At 53.2% G+C, this 21,381-nt stretch overlaps 1 protein-coding gene across 5 annotated transcripts; it reads right to left on the bottom strand.

The window, feature by feature from the left end:
• Nucleotides 1-2,133: 2,133 nt before the first annotated feature.
• THAP4 (THAP domain containing 4) lies at nucleotides 2,134-20,941 on the bottom strand. Of its 5 annotated transcripts, XM_084267108.1 has the most exons (7): nucleotides 20,820-20,941; nucleotides 18,878-20,034; nucleotides 8,827-8,986; nucleotides 6,154-6,263; nucleotides 4,833-4,936; nucleotides 4,649-4,696; nucleotides 2,344-2,460 (listed from the first exon to the last, which is right to left on the bottom strand). In XM_084267108.1, exons 1-6 carry the CDS (start codon nucleotides 20,894-20,896, stop codon nucleotides 4,679-4,681), a joined length of 1,626 nt encoding a protein of 541 aa, XP_084123234.1. In that variant the 5' UTR covers nucleotides 20,897-20,941; the 3' UTR covers nucleotides 2,344-2,460; nucleotides 4,649-4,678. The 5 variants fall into 5 exon arrangements, with proteins under 5 accessions (XP_084123232.1, XP_084123233.1, XP_084123236.1 ...); XM_084267106.1 differs by lacking the exon at nucleotides 4,649-4,696 and having other exon boundaries at nucleotides 2,134-2,460; XM_084267109.1 differs by lacking the exon at nucleotides 6,154-6,263.
• Nucleotides 20,942-21,381: the final 440 nt, after the last annotated feature.

The raw sequence follows: 21,381 nt of genomic DNA, 5'->3' as shown, positions 1-21,381 counted from the left end.
TCTTCTGGTTTCCTCCAAGGAGAGCAAACAGCTGAGACATTTTGCTGGAAGAACAGATGCCACTAATAAAGCAGTAAATAAACCCCATGTGTGGTGCTTTGCAGCTCGGTTGTAATTAACTCTGCACTGCCAAAAGAGCTGAAGCTAGAACTGCACATTAATTACACGTTAATGGGAGTGCTCATCCACTCCCAGCTGGCTGGCTCTCTGGAGACTGGGGCTTTTATTTCACTTTTGCACAAGCCAAAACCACAGTGGCCCATCGGGACCTGCATGGAGCCAGCGTGCTGTGGTGGTTCCTGCTGCTCCTCCTCAAAGCTCAGCAAAACCCCAGCAAAGCTGAAAGCAAATCCTGGGGAGTTAATGTCCTTTGGTGACAGTGTGAGGGAGCATGAAGGGCTCTGGCCCTGAGCATATGTCCTGTGCCCGAGGTGAAGTTCAGCCAGATTGAGGTTTGGGAAGCAGAATTCTGCTGCCAGAGAGCTGCAAACCTCCTGCCAGTGCTGGGGAGCGCCTGGTGGGGTCAGCCCCTTGCTCTGAGTCTCTTCCAGCAGTGACCCCTTGTACTGCTGGGGCTTGGTTCTCCCAAAACAGGGACACCTTGATGCCTGATGTGGCCCTGGACCTCCGACAAGAGGCACAAGGTGGCTCTGAGGTGGGGCTGAGGCAGAGCTGAAGGAGAGACTCCCCATCCCAGTGACCTGGGGAGGCAACACCAACCTCTGTCCCTGGGGGGAAGGTACAGGTGGCTGGTGGATCTCTCAGCCACCCACCTAATTTAAGGACTACCAAAATTACCCCCCCACGCTCAAGGTGCATGCATGCTAATTTAAATATGTTGAACCAATAGCAGATGAACATTAATTACTAACCAATTAACATAAGCTTAGGTGGGTTTTTCTAAGCCAGTAACAAAATAAATAGGATGCAGCTTGGGTATAGCCTGCTGGCCATGGTCACAGTTCTGTGTAGCTGGGTGCTGGCAGAGAACAGGGGGGCTGAAAAAATAATGACTGCTGCCAGGAGCAGCCAGGAGCTCTCTGCAGGCCCCACAGAGCAAACATTGGCTGATTCAAGGCCAGAGTCACTGCTGACCAAGGCCGAGCCCATCAGCCATGGTCACAGCGCCTCTGGAGTCACATTTAACAGAAACAAACCCACCAGCAGCAGTTTGTGCCCCCAGAGAAGGGAGTGAGAAGGTGTGAGGAGCTGTGCAGGCACCAAGGGCAGGGAAGGTGGGAGGAGGAGGAGCCCCAAGTGTCGGAGAGAAAGATGCCCCTGAGCCCCTGGAGAAACCCATGGTGGAGCGGGTGTCCCCCCACAGCCCATGGACAAGGCCCAGACCCCACCTGCAGCCCCTGGAGAGGCCCCACGCTGGGTGGAGCAGGGGGAGACACACAGGAGATGCTGTGACCCACATTGCAGCAAGCCCCTGCTAGCATCTGCAGCCAGTGGGGAGAGGCAGAGAGGCAGGGAAAGGACTCACGTTGGAGGAGTCCATGGAGGACTGTCTGCTGTGGGTGGGACCCCACGGTGCAGCAGGGGGAGGGGGTGAGGAATGAATGCCCCCCCCAAGCCAAGAAGGAAACCAACTCATTAGGAACCGACCCAAACCCCCATTCCCCCAGTCCCTGCCCCTCCCTGTGCCACAATGGGGGCAGAAGGGAGCGAAATCCTGACTGAAGATCAGTCTGCTAAGGAGGGAGGGGTAGGGGGAAGGTGCTTTAAGCTCTGGCCACACTTCTCATCACCAGACTCTGGTGTCACTGGGGGTACAGGGCAGGGCCATCAACTCCAGAGTTTTTCTCTCCTCCACTCAGTGCTGAGTCTGTTCTGCCCGTGACGCTGATTGAGGGATGGTCTCTCCTTGCCCTTGTCTCCACTCCTGAGCCTCTCAATACGTATTTTCTCCCCTGTCCAACTGAGAAGGGGAGTGATGGACCGACTGTGGTGGGCATCTGGCCTCCAGCCAGGCCTAAACCAGCACAGCCACCACCAGCACCCACCTCTGTGCAGACATGGAACACATCACACGCCTCTGCCCCCGCATGTAACAGCACACCGGGCAAACATCCCCAAACAGCAGAGAGGGATGCTCTGCCCACTCCACAATCACACCCAAAGACACAGCCATAAAAATAAAAGCTTTTTATTTTTTTTTTTTAATATACCATTACAGAAACATCTGAGTAACATTCTCAACAGGACACGCAGCTCCACGGCCCTGGGGGCGAGCGCAGGCTCCGGGCCCTGCTGTGCTGTGGCTCCCAAGCTGCTGCAGCTCTCAGCACACAACACCCAGCTCCTTGCCCTGGGTGGGGAGACCCAGCCCTCCCTGTGTCAGGGTGTCACCTTCTTGTAGGTAATGTGGAGGTGCTGTGTCATGGGCTGCGTAGTGGTTGCCATTGAGACAGTTTGTTCGAGTTTCCCATCGGAATTGAGCCTGAATTTTCTGGTAATCTAAAAAAGGGGGAAGAAAAATACATAACAAAATGAAGTGCACAGCATCCACAGGCAAAATCCCTGCCCTGGGCTTTCTACCCTCCCTTTGCCATCCTTGTGTCTGCTGCCAACACACCACTCATGGAGATCTGCTCACTACTGCCACGTGAGGAAGTGAGAAGCTTTCTCCCCTAAAGAAGGCTCCAGCTCCAAACTATTACCCCCAGAGCCAGGCAGTGTCCTGGCAGTGCTGCTGACAGGGCCTCAGCAGGGACAGGCTGACATCCCTCCACCAGCAGAGGTGGCTGGTGGCTCTGGGAGATGTGCTGTGCCAGACACCCCCAGGCAGCCTCCAGAACCACTGGGGCTCTCTGCAGGTCCCCACGCTGTGCCAGAGAAAGGCACTGCACAGGAGTGTGGGGAGATGGGAGCCTGCAGCCAGGCTCAGCCCTGGGACAGGAGGGGAAGTGCTGCATCCAGCAAGAGGGCTCCACAGGCAACATCATCCCCATCCCTCCACCCAGACAGGCTGTGAGTCTGTCTGTGCCCCACCAAACCTCCAGAGAGGCAATCTGAAGTTGCCCTGTGGAGCTGGAGCACTTAGGACCCATGCAGCAGATGCCTGAACCCAGGCTTCAGCAGCTTCCATACCAGAGGAGGGAGCAGCTGAGCACCCAAAGCATTCAGCACAGGCTGTGGGGCTGCTCTTGGGTGCTGCAGAATAATTCATAGAACCACAGAATGGTCTGGGTTGGGAGGGACCCCAAGGATCACAGAGCTCCAACCCCCCTGCCACAGGCAGGGACACCAACCTCCAGGCCTGGAGCTACACAAGGTTGTCCAGGGCCCCATCCAACCTGGCCTTGAACACCCCCAGGGATGGGGCACCCACCCCCTCTCTGGGCAGCCTGTTCCAGGCCCTCACCACTCTCTCTGGAAAAAACTTCCCCCTAATATCCAATTTAAACCTTCCTTCCTTTAGCTTTAATCCATCCCCCTTGTCCTGCCATTCTCTACCCTTTTAACAGTACCTGGGCTGGAACTGCCCTCATGTGCCAGGTGGAAATGGACCTTCAGCTCAGGAGGTTTCATCTTCTACCTTCAGCCAAAGCTAGACATGGAGCTCTCAGAGCAGTGACATGTGCTGGCTTTCTGCTGCTTTCCCTCTCTCTTCCTGCCTGCTCACATTTTGGGCAGTGACTCTGAGAGGACAGCCCATTTGATTTAAATGTCTGTAATTAAGAGCTCTGCTGCCCTGGCCATACTCACTGAACACCTTCCTTTCTCCTGCTGCAGAAAGGAGGCAACACAGCTGCTCCTGGGAAAGGAGAAATCCAACACACATCTGAAAGCAGGGGTGTTAGGACACTGTTTGTGTAGGCACATACAGCTTCTGGCACCAGGGAGCACAGTCACAGCACTGGCTGCATCTAGGCACACTCATGCTCTCAGTTATCTATGGGCTGGTTTTAGAGAGCAGAAAAATCAAGTTGCAAAATTAAACCTTAAAGCCCCAAATAAGACAGTGCAAATCAAAGCAGTGTCTTTTCTCTCCTGACAGCCACACCTCACTTGTCACCCCTCAAACATTGCAGTCAGTCCCTCAGCTCACATGTTATCAGAGAAAGCAAAACAGAGGCAAGAACATGCCAGCATCTGGTCTTTGTGAGAGCCTGTTCAATGCTGCTGTCTCTCTCAGCTGCTGGTCAACCAAGACAGCTTCAGATGGGACAGCTAGGACTGTGACAGCAGTGGCCTCAGTACACCACCCTAACTTCAGCAGTGACCTGTCCATGGCTGTACTCCATCCAGCTACACCAGCAAACTGCTGCTACACCAAGAAAGAATAAAATCAAAACCCAAGGAGCTGGCAGCCAGGACCAGCCTGCCCAAGCCACCACAGATGGGAAGAGCCCATAGTGACTTGCCAATGCCCCAAAAAGCAACCTGGATCTGCAAAGGCAAGGCAGAGCTCCAGTGAAAGGCAGGAGTTCCTAAAATACCCCGATGCAGCCCAATGCTGGACACACCATGTGTGTGCACCCTCATGCTGTAATTGAGGAGACCAGCATGAAGAAGTAACACCACTGCTGTACAAGGGTATTTAGAAAAGACTTTCTAGTCTCTCCCCTAAGGGCCTGCTACTGGCTGCTGCTGGAGACAGGATTCTGAATTGGCTGGCCTGATTCAGCACATCAGTTCTTACCTTAACGATCCCTCCGGGTCCTGTAACACACTACTTGTCTTCTGAAAGCTGTTATGGAAAGGATAAGCCAGGATGCCACATTTCCAAGAACTCCTGATTGCAGTCTGTGATTAAAGTGTGCTAACTAACCTGCCCTCTCCAGCAGCCCCCTCCCAGGGCCACCAATCCCATGTGCATCGCTCACCTGCTCGACGTGGGGCTTCTTGGCAAAGGAGATCCTGGCTATGGAGTGAGAAGCTATAGACAGCTCTTGTCCATTCACCTCCCCTTCCTCCACCTCCACCAGACCTAGTGAGAAGCAAAGTCATACATATGCTCAGGCTGCAGAGGTCACTGAACAACGTCACAGTTATCAGGACATGTAACAGCCCCACTCCCCCTGAAGAACAGCTGGGTTTGATCTAGCACATAGCAAATCCATGCAGTGCTGCCTAGCAAAATCTAGCCAGACTTACTCATGCTGTGTGGGATGAGCATTGCCTTGCAACTGGCAGCTTTCCCTTCAGCACCTGCTCTGGGATTTTAGGTGCAAATTTAAGCATCAACTGGGTTTTAACACTTTTTAGATGTGGTTTTCTGTCCTATTCCCTCCCCATAAGGTGTGTACCAAGTACAGAGGCACTACATCCAGACAGTGGGAGATTATTCTAGTTTAGGAGCTGACAAAGGGGATTCTGTGGAGACAGGACAAGGGGCAATGGCTGCAAGTTGGAGCATAGGAAGTTCTGCACCAACATGGGGAAGAACTTGTACCCAGTGAGGGTGAGGGAGCCCTGGGACAGGCTGCCCAGGGGGTGTGGAGTCTCCTTCTCTGGAGAGATCCCAGCCCCGTCTGGACACTGGCCCATGGGTACATTCCCCATGTTGCTGTGGAACTTCCTGTGCTCCAACTTGCAGCCATTGCCCCTTGTCCTGTTCCCACAGACACTGAGAAGGGGCTGCCCATTTCCCCCTGCATCCCATACTTAAGATGTTGATAAACATTAATAAGGTGCCCCCTTAGTCATCTTCTCTCCAGGCTGAACAGCCCCAGCTCACTCAGCCTTTCCTCACAGGGGAGATGCTCCAGGCCCTTCCTCATCTCTGTAGCCTCCTCTGGACTCTCTCCAGGAGATCCCTGTCTGTTTTATCCCAGGGAGCCCAGAACTGGACACAACACTCCAGGTGGGGCCTGACCGCATGAGTGGTGTTCAACTCACAGCCTTGTCCTGGCTCAGAAAGTCACACTGCCTGGGCAAAGCCACACAGCCAGTCCCACAAACTCAGCACTTTTCACATAAGCTCATTTATTAATTAATTTTCACTGTGGGTTCAGCACTGAAGAGCAGTGATGCTCTCTGCAGTGATGCTCTCTGCAGTGATGCTGCTCCACGTTGCTGAACCCACAGTGAAAATCAACTAAACGAACCAGGAGAGGTGCAATAGTTTTCTGGAGAAGAGATGGAAGTGGCACAGCAGGGCAAGTGCTGCTGCTGCTGGTCCCCAGTGTGGGTATGGGGCCATACCTGTGTTCTGGGCGCTGATGAAGGCCACCTTGTTAGTGTCGGGCTTGAGGCGGATGAATCCACATTCTCGGTGCATGGGCTTCCTGGTGTCCGGGTGGAAGGCGTTGAACCTGAGGCACACACCAGAACACAAGAGCTGCTGTTGGCTGGCATTGTACTGAACCACATGGCTGCCTGCAGCACTGTTTGAAGAGTCCAAAGACTGACCACATCACACTGGGAGATGTGAAGCTGTAGCACAGGTACCTCACAGGCACGGCTGTCTCTCAGAGCTGGAGTTATTTTACCTTCAAGCCTGGGATTTTTCACAGCTCCTGAGTCCCTCTAAGAGCTAGCTCAGAAGCTCCCTGAGGAAGTCAGACATTTCACAGATGCTACAGTCTGTCTCAGATACTTCCTCTTCTCAAATAAATACCAGGAACTATGATATCAGCTTTACTTAGCTTTTAAACCTGGGGAGTTGGGGTTTTCTTGCATTCTACTTGCCACAGGCAGTAATAGAACAGACTTCTTTCTCCCACCACCACTTTTAAAAGAAAAAGACTATTCAGCTCAGACTCTTACTTATTCTTCATCTTGCACAGAGCTGTATGTTTGGTCACCCATATATTACATATATGATTCATGTTCACATATTACATTAGGGGCCCCAAAGACAAGGATGACGTAGAACTGTTGGAGAGGGGTCAGAGGAGCCACAGAGATGCTCAGAGGGCTGGAGCAGCTCCCCTATGGAGAGAGGCTGAGGGAGCTGGGCTGGGTCAGCCTGGAGAAGAGAAGGCTGTGGGGGGACCTCACTGCAGCCTTCCAGTCCCTGAAGGGAGCAGAGAAACAGGAGGGGAATCAGCTTGTTCAAAGGGCAGAGACTGGCAGGACAAGGGGGATGGAGTGAAGCTGAAGGAGGGAACCCAGGGGCCTGTGCAGGCACTGCCACGTGGCAAGTGGAGCAGATCCACCCTAAAGAAGCACCAAGAGCTGAGAAGACTAAAGCCAAGTGAAGCAACACATAACCAGAGTCAACATCTCCTAGAAGACCAGCAGCATGAGGGACAGCACGAGGCACAAGACACCCATGGGCTTCAAAGAACTGGATGTGAGGAAGGGGGAGCACAGCTAAGGCATGCAGTCAGGGAGGAGTGGGGGTGCCTTGCAGCTGCTTCTGGCTCCACAGCATCCTCTGGGTACCAACAGACAGCTTGCTCCTCCTGTCTGGCTTTGTGTTTATATAAAAGATGGCTCCTTTCAGCCATTTGGTTACAGGAAGAACCAGGAATGACTTCTATGTGTGGTGCAGGGCTGCATCCCTGCTAAGGACCATCCTACATCTCATCCTCTGTGCTCTGCAGCTAGAGAAGCCAGGTACCCTGTGTAGTCATGCCCTGTAGTGAGATTATCTGAAATCAAAGGAGGAAAAGACTTAAACCAGGCTTCTTTCTGCACCTGAAGTATTCAAGAGACATATGGACCATCTTGTAACAGTCAAGTGGCACTGCTCCAGGAGCCAGGGAGGCACAGGGTCTCTCCCCCAAGCATGAGCTCATTTTCCTGATGCTTCCCAGAGCCAAAAAAAGGCAACTCAAATCAGCAACTGTTCAAAAGTTGGAGAGGTAGACAGTGCATGACAGGCAGAGCTTTGTTTCTTTTGGAAGCTGGACTAGAAATGTCACATGCTGAGCTAGTAGCTGTGTCACAACAAAGCACACACCAGGCACACAGGGCATCTTCCACACAGTGCTGGCATCCTGGAATTATTCTTCTCTCTGGTCTTCAGTGCAGTGAGCTGTGCAACTCACCTCTCCCAAACCAGTACTGGAGCAGCACTGGACAGTTAGCTAATCCTCCAGATTTCTTTTTGATCTCCCCTAGAACAACCACTTGCAGTCAAGCTATCTGCCCCCTATCCTGTATAGTTTGTTAAACACCAGTTTTTCTTGGATCTTCACAGCAGTGAAGGCTGAGGACTGCTGCTTACAATGGACAAACTTGGCAGCCATGCCACAGCTCCTTCACTGACTATATCCATAAGAGGGAGCTTCACAACACAGGATGACAGCAGCTGGAACACTCTTACCTGAAGACTGATTAGAGAGCTACCACCAGAGGAAGGGGGAGGGCTTTTCTAGCTAGGAGGGCAGTACACCTTTTGGCTAACACCTGCACCCAGCACACATCACATTAGAGCAGAAGCATCACTGGTCTTTCAAGGGCAGGTGTGGAATCTGCACAAACAGCAGCGATTCTGGGGCCATTCTTGGTACCCCAAGTTTTTCTTGCTGTTGAAGTTGTCACATTTGCAGCACCCTGAGTTACTTCTCAGTGTGAGACACTGGCAGGGGCTGTGCAGTGCTCCATGGCCACAGCCCTCATGCTGTGCACAAGTGCTTCAGCACGAGCTCACACCCACGACCTTGCTGTTACACAGCTCCACAGAAGCACACTGTGCTCCCTCAGAGATCACAGCCCAGGGATGCTGCAGGACCACACCAATTAATCACAAGTTTTAAAGGAAAACAGGAGTCAGCCCATGCAGCCACCCATCATTACAGCATCTCACCCTGTAGGTGAAAACTTGCTTACTTTGACCATGGGAAAGAAACACAACCAACAGATCTAACTGGAGCCACACCAGCTCCATCCAAAAGCTGCTGCCCACAGACAAACCCCAGGACTTACGAGAAGTTGAGCATGGGCTGCCCCACGTGAGAGATGTGCACTTCTTCTAGGTACTGGAAGGGCTTCATGGTAGGGAAGGTGCCGTCTCCAGGTGGGTCTGAGAGCCAGGTGCCCAGCATCCAGGACAGGGGCTCCATCACAGGATTCAGCTGGGGAGTCTCTGCAGAGGAAGAAAGGAAATTCAGGGATCTGTGCTCCACAGCTTGCTGTGAACTGCCTCCAGCTGGGTGGGGGTGAACACAAAGCCCCTCAGAAATGGTCCAGGGCAGCAGCAGTGCTTTTCTCCAGAGTAGCATCAGCTGCAAGGGGAGAGGGGAACAACAAACAGCCATGGGAAGTAGGTCCATTTTCAAACCTGTGCTTGGCCTTGCACACAGCACACTTCCAAGCTGTCCAACTCCCCTCTAGTTTGATCAGAAGAGAGTGTCCCCTCCCATCTACACACGAGGGAGAAGACTGAAACCTCAACACAAAGAATTACCACTGAATTATAATCAAATCTCTAATGCCCTGGCTTGATTTTCCTCAAGCACGGAGCACGTACCGTTCCCGTTGGCTTCCCAGACCATGGAAACGAGTCCTCACTCCAGAGGAAAAGGAAAATCAGGCTGAACATATATGCAAGATCAAAGCTGTAATTACTTCTGGAAGAGGGTAACAACCACCTGCACTTACACAGGGGTCATGCAGAGGTTCTTCTGCTTAGGCTCTGGACTAAGGCTGAGGGAAACGTTTTCGAAAGACCAGGGTGCCTGCAAGGTGAAGTGTCCATGGGAGAGGAAGCTTCTTCCCCTTGACACTGCATTTATCATGAGGCAGCAAAGGCCTGATTCACAAATTAACAAATCAATTTAGAAGAGCTTTGATAAACAATGGGTTTGCATTGTGCTGTGATTTCAGAGGGTGTGACCTGAAAAAAACCACCACAGAAATGGAGATGGGCAACTTGAGGGCACCTGAAGCACAGCAAATCCACTCCTGGGGTGGAAGCAGGGAAAGTGGTGATGGAGCAGCAGGAGAAGGGGTGATGGTTTTAAACTGGAAAAGGGGAGATTTAGGTTGGATATTAGGGAAAAAATTCTTCAGTAGGAAGGTGGTAGATCACAGGCACAGGGTGCCCAGAGAGGTGGTGGAGGCCCCATCCCCAGAGGCATTCAAGGTCAAGGCGGATGGGGCTCTGAGCACCCTGCTCCAGTGAAGATGTCCCTGCTCACTGCAGGGTGGGACTAGATGGGTTCTGAAGGTCCCTCCCAACATAACACATCCTGTGATTCTATGATACAGCACCCAAGTGATCTCAGGAAAGACCAATGCTGACAGAAATGAGGTGCCCATACTCTGGGTTGGCTGGGTTACACAGACAAGTATGGCTGAGGTACACCTAAAGCACATCCTCCTCCCACTCACGTGAGGATGACTCATACTGGCAAGGTGGGAGGTGAAGGGGGCTGTTTTCCACACCTAGTGACATCACTCAATACAAGAACAAGCCTCTCATACATCCCAGCTGTATTATCCAGCTGGACAACACAAGTCTGCTTGGTGTAAAAGGCATGGACTCAGCTGCAGGGAGAGATTACAACCTAAAAATTTGCTTCATCTCTTCTTTGCCCGGGAGTATTTTTGTTTTAGGATTGCATGGTAAGGTCTGGTGGGGGGGCTGCAGGGATGACTTCTGCCAGCAGCTTCCCCCAAGCCCCACAGAGCCAACACCAGCAGCTCCAGGCCGGGCCCATCAGTGACGGCAGCAGCACCTCTGGGGAGCAGAGTTATGGAGGGAGGAACCTGGCAGTGGGGGGTGAGGAGATGTGAGAGACTCTGCAGCCCCCGGGCAGGGCAGAAGGAGGGGCAGGAGGTGCCCCAGGCACAGGAGCAGAGACTCCCCTCAGCCCCCAGAGAGAGCCTGGTGAGGCAGACTGTGCCCTGCAGCCCAGGGAGGAGGAGGATGGAGCAGAGATTCCCCTCAGCCCATAGAGGGTCCCACACTGGAGCAGGTGAGAGACCTGAAGGACACTGTGACCTGGTGGGAAGCCCACGCTGGAGCAAGCTCCTGGCAGGACCTGCAGCCTGTGGAGAGACAGGCCCACGCCAGAGCAGGTTTGGTGGGGGTCTTGTGACCAGGCTGGAGCAGTCTGGGCCTAAAGGTCTGCACCCCATGGAAGGACCCACGCTGGGGCAGCTGGTGAGGAGCTGAAGCCCTGTGGGAAGGACTCACATTGGAGAAGTCCATGGAGGACTGTCTGCCATGGGAGGGACCCCACGCTGGAGCAGGGGAGGAGTGTGAGGAGTCCTCCCCTGAGGAGGAAGGAGTGGCAGGGTCAGCCTGTGATGAACTGACTGAACTCCTGAGCCTCTCAATATGTATTTTCTCCCCTGTCCAGTGTCTCTGGGGAGCAGCTGGCCTCCAGCCAGGGCCAAACCACCACACACCATGAGAGAACAGGGGCAGCTCACCATGAAACGGGTGGTAGCAGCGTATGGGATTGGAGCAGGCCTTTGCAGAGGCTGTCCTGCCAGCCTGTGCAGTCACCAGCAGCTTACCAAGGAGCACAGACAGCAATGTCAGTGTTCCAGGCAGCATCTCACTGTACTTACCTTCCAGCTGTACTCTGAGCAAGCCCAGAGACAGCACAGTATTTCCTGGTGCAGCAAAGACCTCAACACAGCAGCGAGTTATAACGAACATCCACAGTTACTGCTACAAGAAACCTCACCCTTCTGGAGTGCTCCTTAGGACCCTGTTTCCTCTCACACAGAGAGCAGGCAGCTTTGCAAGGAGCGTATCACCACCCCATCCAAGTGCCTTGCATTTCCTGCTGCATACACGGCATTTCTTCCCAAGCTCTCTGCAGGCTCAAACTCCCACGGCAGAAGGGAAGAGCAAAGGTTTGGAACGCCTAGAAGACTGGGCTGCTGCTGCCCTCTCCTGGGTCAGAAGGTGGCAACAAAGCCTGCAAGCAGGATGCTGTCACCAGCCAGCTCAGAAATAAAGCACTTCATTTTAGTTTGCTTACCAACCTTGCAGGGAAAAGCACTGAAATGACAGGTGAGAGGAACAGCTTTCACCTTTTCCAGGCTTTAGACTCGTTATAAACCAAGAGAAGCCAAAGGATCGTTTCCAGCACCTCCAGCTTGACCCCACTGCCTTGTTGTGGAGCTGGACTTGTAGCCAGCTGAAGAGGGAGCATGTAAGTGCACACCCTGACATCTGTGGCACCAGGGCAAACACCAGGGCCAGGCACTGTGGTTACTCTGCCAGGCTGCTGATGGCAGCGAAGCCAGCAGGAGAGTTTTAGGTTTGATATGGCTTGGAAAGCTGACAGCTGGTGGGAATAAGGACCAGAGTCTGGGTGAAGCACAGAAGAGCTAACACACCCTTTCAGCACAGCTTCTCACCTCCAGTGCTGGTCTCTGACTACGTCCTGTCCCCTCCCTGGCAGCCTTCTGTGGCAGAGGGCTGAACGGAAAGAGCATGCAAACAAGAGTGGGGACACAGACTGGAGAGGATGACTGGGTCCTTCAGAAAGAAAAGGGGGTTTTAAAGGAAATTTGCCTCTTATGTCACGTTTGGGGTGAGTAAATGCAAGACTACATAGCAACAGAAAAAAGAGAGGTTAAAGAGGAAGGTATCTTTGCTGTGTTTCAAACAACAGCTCTCTAGATGCATCGCTGGCAAGAGGCATTTCCCTGAAAGAGGAGCGTGTGTCTACTTCCCTTTTTAAACATCTGCATTCATGGTGCTTTTACAACCAACCTGCTACCATAGCTTACAAAGTGTGTAAGCTATCAAGAATACTAACCCCATCTCAGAATCTGCAGTGCAAGGCAGTGGCCACCCTTCCACATGCTTAATGCTTCAGGCTCGTCCTCTAAACACTGGTTCCCTTGCATCCACACGCAGAGCTTCCCTTCTACCTGACACCAGTGAAGCTCAAAGTGCAGCCTCTTTCTTGACAAGGACACTCTTGGCATTGCTTTCCCCTACCTGATGATACACCTTCCTGAAGCCATTAGTGTCCTAGCATCTTTAAGACCTCTGCTCTTCTACAGAATCAAACTCAAGTCAGCCACAACGCTTGCCAGCAGCAGCAGCTTGGGAGCCAAAACCCACAGGCATGTAAGCAACCTGGCCACCTAGATGTCCCTCTTATCTTCAGGAAGCCTATCAGCTGTGCCCAAGTCCCAGGCACATGAGTGAGCCCCGTTTCACCAGCTGACCCCACCTCATCCCTCCACATCCTTCCCATTCATGGAGAGTTTAGGAGTCAAATTCCCCCCCACACCGTAGCAAAGTCAGACTGGAAGGAGCTGCCCAGGCTTTGTGACACAGCAGGTTCTCCCCACCATGAGACAAACCAGACAAAGTGGCTGGACAACCCCCTGGGGCCAGGTCTACGAAGGCTTCAGCCAGCCTGACTCTCAAGTGGGCACAAATTCCTTTGTGGCTTTATCAGCTGCCAGCTGGCTGCTACCAAGGCAGCTAGCCTGCTTCCCCTAAGCTGGGGAATACTTGCTACAGGAAACTCAAGCAAGAAAACCAAAACCAACAGGAAAACCACCCCTGACCCCCCAAAATCCCAAACAAAAACCAAACCAACTCACACAGCACCTTCTCAAAGTGTGGGGTCTACAGCAACAGCTGGGCAACCTCCTGCAGTGCCTTCTTCAGCTGAGTGGCTTATGGGATTTAAACCAACAGGACCAAGGTTCTGGTGATTAAGGAGCAGCCTTAATCAGCATATTTTTTTCATATTTAAGTACAGAAGGTGGGTTTGTATCCTTCTGTCCTCTGAGCATTGCACCCCTTTGTGCACTTGGCTGATGCTCCCTCCAGTAAACCAGTAAAGCGTTCCCAGCACTGACATACCTCAGCTCCACCTCTGCTCCAAGAGCTGGGAATGTGCTTATATCCATCAATTTTCATCTTACAGTCCCTGTCTCAGTAATTAACTTCAGGACTGAGCACCAATACGTTATCACCTCTGTTCACAGAATCACTGGGCTGGAAAAGCCCTTTAAGATTATCGAGTCCAACCGTCCCTGTCCTGTGCTGACCCAGATCCCTGAGCACCTCATCTCCCCCCTGTTAAACACACCCAGGGGTGGGGACTCAGCCCCCTCCCTGGGCAGCCTGTGCCAGGCCCTGACAACTCTTGCAGGGAAGACCTTTTCCCTCCCATCTGCTCTGACCCTGCCCTGGCACAGCTTGAGCCCATTGCCCCTTGTCCCATCTCCTGTCCCCTGGCTGAAGAGACCATCACCCACCTCTCTGCACCCTCCTGGCAGGGCAGTGGAGGTGGGGAGAAGGTCTCCCCTCAGCCTCCTCTTCTCCAGGCTCAACACCCCCAGCTCCCTCAGCTGCTCCTCATGGGATTTGCCCTCCAGCCCCTTCCCCAGCCTGGCTGCCCTTCTCTGGACTCACTCCAGGCCCTTGATGTCTTTCTTATGGTGAGGAGCCCAGAACTGGACCCAGCACTTGAGGTGCAGCCTCACCAGTACTACCCTCTGTGGTACATGCCACCGGGCTGCAGTCACTGTCAAGAGTTCTGAGCTATAAAGCACTGAGAAAACAGCATTAAAATTACACACTGCTATGAGACAGTCGAACACCCTGCCTGAGCTTACCTCAGTATCTTTTAGTCTCTCTCAAGCTTTCCTTAGCATTTTCATTCAATCTGGCTTTTTGTTATGAGTCACTGCCAACCTGCTGCAGAATTAAACGCTTAATCCATGAGACAGACAGGCTAACAGGGAAAACAAGGCCTAGGAAAAACAAGACCTGGGAAAAAACCAAGCAACAGCAAAGCAGAAAGCCTTGTTTCCCCATCCCAGCTGCCTTTCTGTCCAAGGGGGAGGTGAAAGAGCCCTGATGAACCCAGTCCCAGACTCGGTGCGTGCCCGGTTGGTGCCTCCCATGCAGTTACCACAGGGCAGCACGTGCTCCAGCCATCGGTGCTGTGAAGTCATCTCTCACCTCCCACGATACAACCCGCCAGAGATTCAGCTCTGCTCTTCACCTTTGCACTCACACCCTTACTCCTTATCTCACTTACTTTACAGTCTCTGTACATCCGCTTGCTCTGTTGACCACCTTCTACCCCGGCCACTCCCATCCCATCCCAGGCATGAACAAAAGAGACCAAGGAAAAAAAAAGAACTCCCAAGCAGCAGCTGCCACCTCACAATCAAGGCATTTTCCTTCCAAACCCTTTGCTCCAAGATAACACGCAGCTTCCAGGTCGGCAGCACCTGCCCTGATAAGAGGTAATTTTTCTGACAGCACATCTCTCTGATCCATTAGAAGCATTTCATTTTTGAGCTAAATTGGACAAAGACCTGTTGCTGTCCAAGTCCTGCTCTGATAGAAGAAAGCACACCCCTGTACAGCCCCCCACTTCTCTTCTAGCTGCCACCAAGGAACATGACTTTGCTGGTTGTTCTCTGCATCAGAAATCAAAACCTTTTGCCATGCCCTCAGGCCCCATGGACCAGGCATCAGGACTCCCATCTCGGCACAAACCCAGACATTTCATGTTCCAGTCCTGCTAACACCCCCAAAGTTTACCAACTGTGCCTCATTTGCATGTAAAAAGCATCATACACCCCCACTCCCACGCTGGTTCTGTACAAATATTTCAAGACTAATCTAAGCTGGAAGGAAATACGATTTCCTACAGATTCCTACCCAAGTCTGAACCATTTATCACATGGCCTCACTCTGCAAACTCTGCTGCCTTTAACATGACCTTCATGGCAGCAGCCGTGCAGCGTGGAAGAGGCTCCACGTCTGCTCCAACAGCTTTACCTCTCCAAGAAGCACAGCTGCTTCCACCCCACTGAATCCTACCTGTGTTTGCTCCACTGCCAGCCATAGTCTGCAGAGCTACTGTGCCACTGCTCGCTCTAGCTCTCTAACCACCTTTGCTCACCAGCAAGTGTTTTGCGCAGGGTTGAGAAGATGGCTATAAGGGAAGTGATCTCATGATTAGGTAAGTGATCCCAGTGCCTGCTGGGAGTTGTAGTTTTACCACAGGATCGACCTTGGGCACATTAGGAGGAGGTGATGTTGTGCAAGGAGCACCTCGGATCTCCTGCAGGCACTGGCACCGGGGGAGCGTGACACAGCAGAGCTGAGAAACCTTCAGGCACAACAAGATCACAAGGCTGGAAAAGAGCTTCAAGATCATCAAGTCCCATGATCCCTACACCACCATAACCACTAAGCCACTGGTCAGACAGTACTCGTGTCTCAGGGAACAGCACTCTTCTCACAGTCTCCCCTTCCCCAGGACCATATTTGCTCCAGTTTCTCCCTGTGTATCCCCAAGATGTATCTGACCTCATCCAGCCTGCCATGCTGCTGACCTCAGAGGTGGCCCATGAAACCGAAGGAAACAACTTCCTCCCAAACAAGGAACCAAATGCAAAGTGAGATGGAAAAGGTCACAGTTGGTGCACACCATGAGCCAAACTGGCCCTGCCCGTGTCACCAACCCTCACGCGTGGCCGCAGGGACTGCGCACAGCAGCTCTGCAGGAACCTGCTCCTTCCAGCTGCCTGGACTTTGGGTACTGGCAGTGGAAATTTGAGGAGAAGGCCAGCTGAGGACCAGTATGAGAACAAAGATCTGCCTAAAGCTCGTTCTTCTGCTCAGGATTTTGTGGCAGCAGCAAAGCCAGGTCCCACAGGGCGCCGAGCAGGGGTGCAGACATGTAACAACCTGCGTAGTCAGTCCAGGCAGTTACATGACTTACACTGCCCGTCCCCAAAGCGCTGCCTTCACATGAGAAAGAAACCTGCAGGCTCAGGTTCACAGCTATTAACATCACCCCAGCCAGACAGACGGTGTTCTGGGACAACTGCAAAGTAGCTACTCACAAAGACTATAATTATTATTAACCTAATATGTCGCCTGGCTGTATTCTTATGAATACCAAAATGTCTTGCTTTGATTCAGCTTTGTATCTCAGGAAAATCAGCATCTAGGCATAAACCAGGCTCTGCCCAGCAGCAGTCAGCTCCACTCACTCGTGTATTTTGACTGCTGTAACCTAGGAGTCCACAAAAGGCAACGCAAGGCAGAACAGCACCAAAATTAAGCTTAAAAAGAAAAAAGCCAACCAGCCACCAACAAACCCTTTGAAAAAAGGCACCGACCAAAGGGCTCCCTGAGAACTCCCCAGGGCACCAAGGTCCAACTGCCAAAGTGGTTAATTTTCACCCCCTGATCTTCAGCATTGCTGATAAGAAACCAGAGAACAGGTAATGACTTGGGCAATTCATGTCAAACGCTGACATTTTCCCTGAGAAAACAGAACATGCAGTTCTTATGTTGTTAAGATGTTCTATATATAAAATATAAAGAAAGGTCATTCTCACATTTTTAAAGGTATCACAGAACCAGAAGGTTGGAAAAGGCCTTTAAGATCATCAAGTCCAACCGTTCCCGTCCTATGCTAAACCATATCCCTAACCATACATAACAACATCCGTGTCAGGGAAGATAAGAAATCCCAGAGTGCTTCCTAAAAAGGAACCATCTCCTTCAGGACACTCTTTTTGTAACCAGTACCTCATTGAAGGCATTCCAACACAGCTACACACCTGATTTTCACATATATGTACATGTATGTGTGTGAAAGACAATCACAGAACCCTAAAAAACTCTATTTTGTGATTTTCTTTAGCTTGACACCAAAACAATACAAAACCAGAGACCAGAAGTACAAATAAGACTATGCTGATTTCCCACAGGGGGAAACAATTTTGTTTCCTGACACCCCCCCCCCCCTCCAAATCAAAGTGTGGGTTTTCCATCCTTTGGAGTAAATTACAAACACATGGGAAAAGCAGCATTGGGGCTTTTTCCTTGCACTCGAGTAAGGAATTAGGCCATGCTGCAGCAGTCTGGGGAACCCAGCTGCCTGTGCCAGCATCACATTTCTGACTGTGTCTAATACTACCTGGCTTCAGAAGAAGCCATGAAGTTTCTTCTCCTGAAGAAGCAATGCAAGAATTACCATGAGGGAACACCTAATGACCCAAGGAACACCTAACCACCCAGGGAACACCTAACCACCTGCTTCCTGAAGACAGCCCCAAGCCATGCGTCCTTCACAAGGCAGCCCTACCCCCTCTCAGCAGCCACACAAACATCAAGCATCCTCAGCTGCTCCTAAACTCTTCCCCCAAACTGTATCTTGCAACTAGAGTCCCTGTGCCCACGTTTTACCAGCCATGTATCAGAGCCTCTCTCGTGCAAGAGGACGGGTTATGACCCCAAGCCACTTCTCCCCAGCACCACTTTTACACAACCTTGTCCCTCACCAAGTTCCCCAACATTTCCAGGTATCTCAATTCAGGTTTTTAACTGGTGGAGAAGCCATTCTCCATCTTTTCCCATTTTATTAACAGTCTTCTGACTTCCACCTCCCGAGGGAGGGAATGATCAGACTGAACACAGGCACCTGGCCCCAAGAAGCAACCTCACTGCACATCACAGCATTGTCACGTTTGACACCTACCCCCTCACTCAGATTTCAGACACCCTGAGTACTGTATATGAAATCTAAGATCAGAAGTTCTTTTTACATCACTGAAGAAGACTGTGACAGCTTTCCCAGCTACCTGCTGCCCGTGACCATCCATTAACACACCAAAAAAATTCACAGGCCAGCTCAGAAAGAAGGCGAATCACACCAGGAGCTACTGAGTCACAAAGAAGTTCAAATAATTCAGGAAGAAAATAAAACCAAAAGAAATAATTCCTCAAGACAGCTGTCTGCCACACCATGACCTAACTTCCCACTCCACGCCTGGGATCACCTCAAACTTTTGGGATATAAGAAATAGCTCACATGCACAAAAACCTACTTCTTTCACCTCCATCTGTTGGTCCAGCACAAGCTACTCCTCCTCCTCCTACTCCCAAAACTATACCTTTCTCATACCTTCCACCCATCACATCTTTACAATCGCTAAATGACAGAGCCTCTTATTGCTAAGGAATCAGTGAGTTCTGCCTCAACACAACGTCACTGGGGATACTGACCACAGTCCTGGGATAGCAGGCTGTTCAAGTAAGGGAAACCCATCCTCGTCAGCTCATCGAGCTTCTCCTTCAGCTTCCTGACTTGACTATCAGAGCGACTGATCTTCTGCCTCAAAAGTTTCAACTCCCCGTTCTTCTTCTCCACCTGCTCGCGCAAGCAGCACACCTGGCTCTTGCTCTGCCTGGAGGAGAAACAGTACGAGTGGAGGGAGTCAATGAGCTTGCAAGCTCCCGAGGCCGACATGATGACCTCGTTGATTGACATGGGGTTGGCATCCGTGTCCCCCTTCTGCCCCACCACAGCCTCAGCAGCAGGTTGAGGGGTGAGGTCTGCTGGGGACGCCGACAAACCCTGGGAAGGTTTCTGCGGGGTGGCGGTGAGGGATGAAGTAGGGGAGCCTTCTGCTACAGTCTTATCGTGTCCCATCAGGTGGCTGCTGCAGCTCGGTTCCACGTCTCTCTTTGGCCTTTTCCTTTCTAGCTGCTCCTTTGGGAAAGACGGCCTCTCCCTGGCATGCTTAGAGGAAAAGCTGTAGGAATGAAGGGAGCCGATGAACTTGCAAGCGCCAGAGGCAGGAGGCGTGAAGTCGTCGACCGACACGCCGCTTCTGTCTGCTACCCAGCTCCCCGTCCAGGTGGCTTTAGGACAGTCCTCCACAGAAGATCTCTCAGGCTTTTTCTGAGCTCCAGGCTTTGCAACCAAATTATCACCCAACATCCTTCTCCGAGGGCCGTCCAGCTGGCTGGGGAGGTTCTCTTCCTCCTCAGACATCGATCCGATTTCCGCCTGCAAAGTTGCCTCCTCCATCTCTTCCGTCCCTTGCATCACCATGAAGTCCTGGCCAGAAGATGAGGTCCTCTGAACTACCTCACAGGCTTCTTCCCTTGGGTCTTCTCCATCCTGCAGCGGCACCTGGCTCGCTATTTTTCTTCTGCTTCTGACATAATCCAGGTTGTCGTGTTTTTTCTCTGCAAGCTGGAAGATGGTAGGGACAGCAGTGGGCTTCAGCAGCCGGTGTTGGTCTTCCAGTCGCTTTGAAAAACTGTCTTTGGTGAAGTGCTCGCTGCAGAGAAACGAGTACTTGGTGGGAGTCCAGTTGTCTCTCTGAACGGCTTTTAGCCACTGAATCAGGCGCTTTGAATCCTTCAGAGGGAACCTAAAAAACAAAAACAAAACAGAAAAAAAAAGCCATGAGAACTTAAGTGGCCTGTTGGAAATCGGAAGGGTGGGTACTCTGGGGTTTAGGAAAGCCTCAGGCAAGCCCTATTTTAACAGGTTATGCTCGTTATTTCACTTTGAGCCAAGAGACCCAATACTTGGTCCCTCCACAAACAGCGCAGGGGCTACACAGCTTCGCCTCCCTTTCCATCAGCCACCGAGCCAGCCTCCGGCCGCTCACCCACCCACCCCAGGCCGAAGGCGGCAGCCTGCCCGCCAGGGACGAGGGGGCCGCCGCACCCCGGCCCGACCAGCACCTCACCAGACTCCCCACCCCGCCGACGGCACGCCGGGGATGTTTAATAACACGGAGCGACGGGGAAAAGACCCCGAGCAGCTGAAGGAGGCGCCTGAGGCACGGACCTTCCCTCGGGGACTCGCATCCCCTGCCAAGGCCGGGCAGAGCCGGGTGGGGGGGAGGCCGAGGCGGCGGCAACGGGCCTCGGGGGGAGCCCCGGGCCCGGCAGCGGGCAGGGGCGGGCGGGCGGGCGGGGGTCTCCCCGCTGTTCCTGGAGCCCAAAGCCGGTGCCGGGGGCCGAGGGAAACAAAGGGCGGCCGCTGCCGCTCGGGGCCCGGAGAAGGAACGGGCAGGCGCGGCGGGGGAAGCGCCGCGGAGACACGCAGCCGCCCCCAGCCCGGCGGGCGGGCCGGAGCGGGGACGGGGGGCGAGGGAGGGCCGGCGGGGCTGAGGCGAGGCGAGGCGGGCCGGGCGGCCGCCCTTACCTGTGGAAGGAGACGGCGCCCCGGTGCGCCTTCCCCTGCCGGTTAGAGCAGTTGACGGCGGCGCAGCAGATCACCATCTCTGGCCGCCGCCGGCCGGGCCCGCCCCGGCCCCCGCCCGCCGGCCCGGGCCGCCGCCAGCCGTACAGCAAGATGGCGGAAACAGGTCACCCCGGCCGCCCCTCCGCCGCTGGGGAAGGGGTTTCTGTACGGCACCGCCGCCAAGCAAGATGGCGGCCGCCACACGGCCGCCGCCATTTTGACCGAGGCGCCGCCGTACAGCGCCGATACTGTGGGGCGAGTGGGGAAGGGAGGGGGAGATCTCTCGGCGCCGCTCGCTTGCCTCCTCGCCGCCGCAGGGCATCCGCCTCCCGACGAGCCGCCCGGTCCGCGGCGGCCGAGCCGTCAAAGGCGTCTCCCAGGGGGACGGGCGTGCGAGCGCGTGTGTGTGTGTTGCACTCCCGGGAGCGGAGGGGCGGGGCTCTGACCGGCTCCGTACAACACGATGGTCGCGCCCGCGCGTCGGAGCTTCCCCGGGCACACGCGTTACGAGCCGCTCCCAGCG

Source organism: Gallinula chloropus, assembly GCF_964237585.1.
Source record: "Gallinula chloropus genome assembly, chromosome: 8".
Lineage (NCBI taxonomy): Eukaryota > Metazoa > Chordata > Aves > Gruiformes > Rallidae > Gallinula > Gallinula chloropus.
This window is presented reverse-complemented; position numbering and strand designations above follow the sequence as displayed.

What these genes read in the sequence shown, in the direction of transcription:
- THAP4 (XM_084267106.1), bottom strand. Translation starts at nt 20,896, where the DNA reads ATGGTGATCTGCTGCGCCGCCGTCAACTGCTCTAACCGGCAGGGGAAG. An exon ending in CCTGCTATCCCAGGACTGTG is followed by an intron (nt 8,987 to 18,877) that starts GTCAGTATCCCC and finishes CTTCCTCTGCAG; the next exon opens with AGACTCCCCAGCTGAATCCT. An exon ending in AGAAGCCCCACGTCGAGCAG is followed by an intron (nt 2,461 to 4,832) that starts GTGAGCGATGCA and finishes CCCCTTTTTTAG; the next exon opens with ATTACCAGAAAATTCAGGCT.